General features: G+C 41.7%; 1 protein-coding gene across 1 annotated transcript; it reads left to right on the plus strand.

The window, feature by feature from the left end:
* Positions 1–95: 95 nt before the first annotated feature.
* Positions 96–2,452, plus strand: LOC112426763 (histone H3.1). The gene has a single exon (XM_024792990.2). It carries the CDS (start codon positions 1,162–1,164, stop codon positions 1,570–1,572), a length of 411 nt encoding a protein of 136 aa, XP_024648758.1. The 5' UTR covers positions 96–1,161; the 3' UTR covers positions 1,573–2,452.
* The last annotated feature ends 7,161 nt before the right edge of the window (positions 2,453–9,613 follow it).

The following is a 9,613-nucleotide window of genomic DNA, read 5'->3' on the forward strand; positions in this document are numbered from 1 at the left end:
GAGGTTGCAGTGAGCCGAGATCGGGTCACTGCACTCCAGTTTGGGCGACAGAGAGATACTCTGTCTCAAAAAAAAAAAAAAAAAAAAAAAAGGCAAAGTAATTAAAATGCAGAGAGAGCATAAGTCACAGGTAATTTAAATCGATCAATGCAGCAGCCCCTTACAATTGCAAAGCTGTTAAAAGGCGTGAGAAATACAGAGAAGAGGTTAATGTTCGTCAGTGTTTACATTTACATATGAATGTAGTGACTTAAAGCAACAGAACCAGAAACAACCTTTTATTATCTTTTGTATGCATCTTAATGATACGAAATTACCTGCAATTTGTAAGGATTTTTGAGGTCTGTTTTTGCTTTTTGCAAGCCACTTTCCACTCTACTGAGCTAACTCTCATTAATTATAAATAGGAATATAAACCTACATCCCCTGGAGCCAGATGGCCCTTAGGTGGAGCTTCTTTTCTTTGCACAGTGTTCAGCATTATTACAAGGGCACACTGGTCTTTTTGTGCCATTTATAAATTTGGCTATTTCTTTTCTTTACAGCAGATTACACAAATACCAGTTGAACTTGTAAAAGATGAGAGTGCTTTCATGTGAGGATGTCATATTGTAGTTAAATATGTGTTCATGTTGCTTGGCATCAGGTTTCAAATTAATAGTCATGGTGTACTTGGAACAAATTATTGAAAATATCTCCAAATTTAAATAGACAAATCAAGATATAAAATTAGCCTTTCTAAACTTGAGGGTAAAAAGAAATCACTTGACCAATCACAACTAGCGCGCGTTTTTTCAAAACGTTGATCAAAGCCAGTTTCAGGCGCCAACGTTTTTTTAAAAATTAAGTAAGACACGTTATCCTAGTAGCTAGATAAAATTTTGCAGAGGAAAATCAAAGTACGTTTTTTAAAAAAGCCAGAAAAATGGCACAGAGGGGAAAGGGTTGAAAACACCAGCAGTTAAAGGAGACGGACGGAGGAAAGTTTTAATATTTGGTCTACATGCAGGAGATGTTCTGTCAGGGAGTGGAGGTCTCCACCAATGGAGCTGCAGGGGAAAGGCTGCCTGGTCCAATCAGAACAGGGCTGCCTTTATATATACGGGTAGAAAGGCCTAGGCTTTCGGTTTTTCCTCATTTAGCGGGGTTTAGAAGTTCGCAATGGCTCGTACCAAGCAGACAGCTCGCAAGTCCACGGGTGGGAAGGCGCCACGCAAGCAGTTGGCCACCAAGGCTGCTAGAAAGAGCGCTCCGGCTACCGGCGGCGTGAAGAAGCCCCACCGCTACCGGCCCGGCACCGTGGCTCTGCGGGAGATCCGCCGCTACCAGAAGTCGACCGAGTTACTGATTCGCAAACTGCCATTCCAGCGTCTGGTCCGTGAGATCGCGCAGGATTTCAAGACCGATCTGCGCTTCCAGAGCTCGGCGGTGATGGCGCTGCAGGAGGCCTGCGAGGCCTACCTGGTGGGGCTCTTTGAGGACACCAACCTATGCGCCATTCACGCCAAGCGAGTGACTATCATGCCCAAGGACATCCAGCTTGCTCGCCGCATTCGTGGGGAGAGGGCGTAAATTTTGTTGTGAATGTGTGCTAACCAAAACCCAAAGGCTCTTTTCAGAGCCAACCACCTTTTCTATAAAAGTTGCTGTGTACTGTTGCTGTCCGTAAACTGGAGTCTCTGTTCAGTCAAGGTAAGTAAACATTCTTACCTCTATCCCTCTCCCCTCCCTTCACGGAATTGGTGTAAAAAATTTAATAATTGGGCAGTTATTAAAACAGCCTTTAAGGTACTCTAGTTTTTAATTTATGTTTTTGGGGGGCCGCTTTCTGGGGCTTGGGTACCTCCGGCTTGGGAACTTTCTTGGCCACCTTTGACCAACCAACCTTTTTCTCCAGCAGCCTCCATCCGCAAAAGCCTTCTTTGGGGTCTGCTTAGTACTTTTCTTCGGAATAAGGGCGCCCCAAGCTTTCTTGGGCCTTTCGGCTGCCGGGACAGCTGTCTTGGGCATGACGGCAGCGGCTTTCCTGGCCTCGGTCTTGATTTTCCTAAGACCGCCTTGTTTAGCGGGAACGAATCCGAGGCGCTGCTCTTAGCACGAAGACGCCCTCGTTTGTTTTCAAGTCCTAACCTTATTCAAATGATTTTTTAAAATTTGTATTTATTTTTACAACGAGGTCTCACTATGTTACCCAGGCTGATCTCAAAACTCCTCAGCTTGGCCAGGCGAGGTGGCTCAGTCTTGTAATCACAGCACTTTGGGATGCCAAGGCGGGCGGATAACGTGATGTCAAGAGTTCGAGACCAGCGTGCCCAACACATTGAAACTTCATCTCTACTGAGAATACAAAAATTAGCCAGGTGTGGTGGCACACGCCTGCAGTCTCAGCTACATGGAAGGCTGAGGCGGGAGAAGGACTTGAACGCGGGAGGCGGAAGTTGCAGTGAACCGAGATGGCCCCACTGTACTCCAGCTTGGGCAGCAGAGCTAGGCTCCGTCAAAAAAAAAAAAAAATAAATAAATTAAAAAAAAAAAAAAAAATCCCCAAACACAAACAAAACCACCAAAAACAACTCCTTAGCTTAAGAGATTCTCCCGCCTTGGCCTCCCAAAATGCTGAGATTACAGTACCGCGACCGGCAAGCTCCGGCTTAATGCGGCCGCTCATACTTAACATAGCCGCCAACACCTTGAGCGCGGCCGCAGACAGGCTGCTAGGTCATTAGTGAACTCAGGTACCGAAGGAGCCTGGATGTCTTGCGCTTCACTGCACCTTCGGACTTGCAAACCTTTTTCTTTACTTAAGTCTTTGACTTGGGAGATACACCAGGAGTCACGGCATGTAAAGTTTCGGACTTGATTGTAGGTTTGGATATCTAATAGTTAAAAAAAAAAAAAACAAATCAGGCTGCGAGTGTATCTATGATTACGTGTTATGTCACACATAGACACGCTGCGCGCTGATTGGTTCCCAGCTCAGTCTTTCAGCTTGGCAGCAACCTAGTCTCAACCCTGTTTCTGAGTTGTTTGTTGAAATTCAGAAAAGCAAAATAGTTTAAATTTCCTGAGGAGGAATCACACCAATTCTATTCTACAATGAACCAGAACGGCTAAGCCTTTATGATCTTTACATTTTCTTTCTCTAGTTTTTATTAAGGCAGCCTCGGCCTTTATCAAACGCTCCAGCTTTCAGAGATTCACAGTTCAGAGGGACAACTTCATTTTCATTTAAAATATAAACTATTCCATTTGTGTCTTCAATTGCTTGCTGTCTCATAATAGCCTACACATTTTTGGCCTATCATACAGTGAACAACTACTTGATTTTCATTGAGATTTAACCAGGAAATCTGTTTTATATGAGAAGAGAAATAACAGGTTCTTTTTGAATTTCTCCAGAAGAACAGCAGTACGGATACTTAGAACAACAGCTCTTTCTGATAAAATTAGTTGGGGCTGAAAATGTTTTATGATAGCTTCTTGTTACTATTTGGATATTTAGTTAATTTGGGAGGGTTCAAATAAATGTTCAACATTTCCTTGGGAAAATGGGAAATACAATGATCAGTGATTCTCCTGATGTTGGGACTGTTTGCATAGCTGAACTCAGGAGAGATCCAGGAAAGGGCATAAAAGACAGAGAGTTTGACTCGTTTATGAGTCAAAAAAAATTTTTTTTTAAAATTTTTACTGGGGGAAATTAATTACTAAAATGTTCATGAGTCTTTGGGTTCAGGGGTCTGTCATGCTTGGGGACATGGGGAAGATAAACTTTTGCAAAATATTCAAGTAACAGGATCAAGTATTATACACACAAGCACCACACACACACAAAATTCCCTAGAGAGAGAAATTTAAAGAACAACCATGTTTCATATTCAGTACTACATTTCTTGTTTAAACAACGATATAGGCTTATAGTGAATGAAGTACAGCTTATGTTCGATATGAGAGGAAAATGGAGTGATGGCAGAAAGTGATTTAACTGATTTTCTTCACTCCTCAATGTCTTGAACATATGTTGATCTGGGGAGCATATACATTTATATGTTTTACTAAGACTATGAAGGAAGTAAATGCTGGGGACAGAGCAAAACCCAAAAGGTGAGGGTTTCACACTTTTTGATCGCATCAAAATACAAATGACTTCATGTAGCAAATGCAACTAGGACATGAACAAATTAATGTTAATAAAAATTAAAATCAAATGGTTGAGATGAGAAACGAGCCAAATATGAATCACATTTACTTTGAGTGTGTATTCACTTTTTATGGAGCCCATGTATTTCTAATCTTAAAATGGCTTTAACCCATTATATTTGATTTCCTGGAGCACCAACAAAGGAAGAACTGACTTGTAGCCTTCCAACTGCGGGACTTCTCTAAGGTACTGTCCTATTTGCCTTCATGGGTTTGGGAGTTAGTTTCTTGCAGGTAACTAAAGTCTCTCCCTTCAGGCCTGTCCTCTTGCCTAAGTATCAAATTTGCATTTCTGGATGATTGCTGGATATCCACTTGTTCATCTTCTGTACCAGACTCTCAGTATGACCATCCTCATCTAAGTAGCTTCTGTCTAACTAAGATTGCTGGATATTGGCTTTATTGTTTACCTATAACACACCCTCAACATATCCAACCACATCTAGGAAGCAACCTTTCAAGTGACATTCCTATATATTCTATTCACAACAACACTATTGCTTTGTTAACCGACACTTCAATTATTCCCTTTCCTTTGTTGCCAAATCCAATCTGTTACTAAGTTTGGTGAATTCTCCCTAAATTCATCTTCCCTTGTTTATTTGCCTTTTCATGGTTGTAATTCTTGCTCTTCTATCTCTTCTTTGGACTGGCTATTGTTACAGCCTTCTGATGGGTGGTTCCTTTCTCTCATCCCTTTCTGCTGTCATTCATCCTCTTCATTGCTCTGGGTGAAATCTTCCTCATATGAGCTTCAAATTTATATGCCCCATCTCCTTGTAGCTTTATGTTTTCTTCACTTAAAAACTGTTTTTCTCTATTCTTACAAGCCATGAAGAAAAAGCTGGATTTGGCTGGGCGTGGTGGCTCAGGTCTGTAATCCCAGCACTTTGGGAGGCTGAGGTGGGTGGATCACCTGAGGTCGGGAGTTCGAGGCCAGCCTGACCAACACAGAGAAACTTCGTCTCTACTAAAAATACAAAAATTAGCTAGGCATGGTGGTGCGTGCCTGTAATCCCAGCTACTCAGGAGGCTGAGGCCGGAGAATCACTTGTACCCAGGAAATGGAGGTTGCAGTGAGCGGAGAACACGCCATTGCACTCCAGTCTGGGCAACAAGAGTGAAACTCCGTCTCAAAGAAAAAAAAAAGAGAGAGAAAAAGCTGGATTCATATAGCTTTAGATTTAAGAATAACTTTAGTATGGCAATCAAACTCTTTTATATGGCCTTAAATCAACACTCTGGAACTGTGGTTTAGTAGAAGTATGGAATTTGCAAACATGATGACATGTATTTGAGTCTTGTTTTGCCCCTTAGGAGCTATGTGATCTTGGTCTAATTATATTACCTTTCAGAGTATCTTTTTTTCAGTTTTTTTTCTTCTTTTTTCTCTCTTCTGCACTGTTTTAAACTTCAAACTAATCTAATGATGTATTTTGAAATGTTTATATTTTTCATTCCCCGTCTCTCAAAATCGATGAGATCTCTCTCTGTTTTGAATTCTTACATTGATTTCTTTCTTTCTTTTCTTTTTTTTTGAGACAGAATCTCACTCTGTTGCCAAGGCTGGAGTGCAGTGGCGTGATCTCGGCTCACTGCAACCTCCATCTCCCAGGTTCAAGCAATTCTTCTGCCTCAGCTTCCAGAGTAGCTGGGACCTGGGACTACAGGTGCATGCCAGCTAAGTTTTGTATTTTTAGTAGAGACTAGAGATGGAGTTTCACTATATTGGCCAGGCTGATCTTGAACTCCTGACCCTGTGATCCGCCAGCCTCCGCCTCCCAAAGTGCTGCAACTGCATGCGTGAGCCAGGGCACTAGGCCACCCCCCCATTGATTTCTTAGAAGGCCATTATAATCTGTTTCATATTAACTGCATACTTGTCCACTTTTAAATCTTCCTAGTAGTTTACAAATAACTAAAAGTACAGATTGGTATTATAGTATGGCATACAAATATTTACATTAAAAAACTTGCAGAAATACATCTAGGGAGTTGTGTCAAACCAGAACATAATTCAACTGTCCTTAACTTTCCATTTCTTTATTATGCCTTTGTGGCTACTCCCCAAATGCTTGTTTTCTGCAGCAGTATGCCCTGTGCAGTATTGTTGACATAGTAGTGCTTGACTCTTGTTTTTCATTTTAAATTGAATAACTGGGTGAGGCATTATACACCATTGAAGATGCAGATCAATTATGAAATAGGTAACTTGTTCAAGTTTTCACCATTTAGCTCTGAGTGGCCCACACTATGCCTCTCCTTCTAAGAAGCATTTTATTTATTTATTTATTTATTTATTTATTGAGATGGAATCTAACTCTTGCCCAGGCTGGAGTGCAGTGCTATAATATTGGCTTACTGCAAACTCTGCTTCCTGGGTTCAAGTGATTCTTGTGCCTCAGCCTCCCATGTAGCTGGGATTACAAGAGCATGCCACCATGCCCAGCTAATGTTTGTATTTTTAGCAGAGTCAGGGTTTCTCCATGTTGTCCAGCCTGCTCTTGAACTGGGCTCAAGTGATCCACCAGCCTTGGCCCCCCAAAGTGCTGGGATTACAGGCATGAGCCACCACGTCCGGCCAGATTAATATTTATTTATTTACTTATTTTTGAGACAGAGTTTCGCTCTTGTCGCCCAGACTGGAGTGCAATGGCGTGATCTTGTCTCACTATAACTTCTGTCTCCCAGGTTCAAGCAATTCTCTTGCCTCAGCCTCCCAAGGAGCTGGGATTATAGGTATGTGCCACCATGCCCAGCTAATTTTTGTATTTTTAGTAGAGGTGGGGTTTCACCATGTTGGCCAGGCTGGTCTCGAATGCTTGTCCTTAGGTGATCCACCCACCTTGGCTTCCCAAAGTGCTGGGATTACAGGCATGAGCCACTGTGCCCCGCCTAGAATAATGGTTTTAAATGCATTAGATAATATATAGGAATACAAAATAAAACAATTATATTAATATGCCATTATCAAATTATAAAAAATCCAAATTGGTGAAATATTAACATATGTGCTTTTAAATTTTTTATTTTATTTACTTACTGATTTTGAGACAGAGTCTCACTCTGTTGCCCGGGCTGGAGTGCAATGGTACCATCTTGGCTCAGTGCAGTCTCTGCTTCTCAGGTTCAAGGGATTAGCCACCCAAGTAACTGTGTGCCAATATGCCTGATAAATGTTTGCATTTTTAGTAGACACAGGGTATTGCCATGTTGGCTAGACTGGTCTTGAACTGCTGGGCTCAAGTGATCCTCCCATCTGGGCCTTTCAAAGAGCTGGGATTTACAGGCATAAGCCATGCCCTGGCATAGGTGCTTTTTAAATTAATACATTAAATAATAATCTGTCCATGTGACTAAGACTTATTATAGATTGGAAGGATTTAGTTTTTTTTTTTTTTTTGAGACGGAATCTTGCTCTGTCGCCTAGGCTGGAGTACAGTGGCACCATCTTGGCTCACTGCAAGCTCCGCGCCTCCTGGGTTCATGCCATTCTCCTGCCTCAGCCTCCCAAGTAGCTGGGACTATAGGTGCCCACCACCATGACCAGCTAATTTTTTTGTATTTTTAGTAGAGACGAGGTTTCACTGTGTTAGCCAGGATGGTCTCGATCTCCTGACCTTGTGATCCTCCTGCCTCAGCCTCCCAAAGTGCTGGGATTACAGGCGTGAGCCACTGCGCCCGGCTTTAGGATTGAGATTTTTAAATGCAATTTTGAGATATTGGCAATGGCAATGTGATACAAATAAAAGCACTTGTACTGCCAATTATACTGTTTGTTGCCTGAGTTCATACATAGAGAAAATGCTAACTTTCTGTTGGAGAATAGTAATAAGAAAAAAAAAAATTTGATTTTTTTTTTTTTCCTGTACTTATTCCCAGATCCCCTGAAGCCTTTCTATGTATCCCAGGCTAAGAACTTTACTCTGCAGTCTTTTTCCATGTATCATAAATTCATCAAACAGCAAACAACTGTGATAAACCTGGTTCTCCTCACAAGTCATGGAGGAAAAACCAAATATTCCACCCAAAGGACCTGGAACGTTTTATGGGGATTAACAATGAGTTAAGTTTTTCATTATTTATTATTTTGAGGAGTTCTCAAAATCAGATTTTAGCAAATTAGAAAACTCTGTCTCATCCCTTTCGAAGGGTGAACCTTAAGGATAGGAATTGAGAACACCCACAATATTGTAATATACCATAATTAATGTTTAATGATTGCTTATTTGGAATCTAGACATTATTTTAAGCATTTTGATAGGATTATCTCGTTCCAACTTAACAAATAATTACAAGTTAGAATTTTAAAGTACATTTAAAACAAGGAAACTTTGTATAGCTTGCCCAGGGTCACCCCCACAGCATGTATGTGGAGCAGACTGTCTCTATGATAGTTTGACTGGATACTATGATGCCAATTTGTTGGGGTAATAGAATGTGGTGAATGATACAGTGCTGGCTACAATCTGTCCTGTGATTAAAGGCACAACCAAAGCATACAATCAAATCATAAATTTTCATACATTTCAGCCCAACAAGGTTCTAATTGTTTTGGGGATGTACATATTCATGTCTTCAATGGGCCCTAAGTGATCTTATCCTAATTTGACCTCTAAATGTGTAACTTGCATATGCTTTTAGTTCCCTCAGTAGCACTATCTAGCCTGCAGGCTGAAGAGCCCTGCTTGGTTAACTAGGAATGCATAAATCGATAAAAAATAATATCAGAGACAATAAACATATGATTTGCTTAAAATACTTTGAAAGCACCTTGTGGCCCGGCGCGTGGCTCACACCTGTAATCCCAGCACTTTGGGAGGCCGAGGCAGGCGTATCACAAGTTCAGAAGTTCCAGACCATCCTGACCAATATGGTGAAACCCCGTCTCTTCTAACAAAATACCAAAATTAGCTGGGCATGGTGGCGGGCGCCTGTAACCCCAGCTACTCAGGAGGCTGAGGCAGGAGAATGCTTAAACCTGGGAGGCAGAGGTTGCAGTGAGCCTAGATCGTGCCACTGCACTCCCTCCTGGGCAACAGAGCAAGACCCTGTCGCAAAAACAAACAAACAAACAAAACCCAACAAAACACAGCACCTTGTGAGGGAAAGAGTGTGTACTAATTATTTCATATTCTGGGAAAAGTGGGGGACAGCTGTCAGGCTTCTTTGTCAAAAGTTTATGAACTGATGGCTCAGTTAATGACTGAAAGTATGATGTGTATCTACATACACATACATATCTAGGAGTATTTATGAAATCCCAACTGAGACTCTTTTGTTGCCTCAGGCCCCTCCTGGTCTCCTCCATTCTGAGCAAGGGAGAATTGCACAGAAGGGCGGGAACTGACTGTGGTTCCCGCCACTGCTCATGAGGTTTTCAAACAGGTCCGTCATACTGTTATAAAAGTGC

This window comes from Macaca nemestrina, chromosome 5, assembly GCF_043159975.1.
Source record: "Macaca nemestrina isolate mMacNem1 chromosome 5, mMacNem.hap1, whole genome shotgun sequence".
Lineage (NCBI taxonomy): Eukaryota > Metazoa > Chordata > Mammalia > Primates > Cercopithecidae > Macaca > Macaca nemestrina.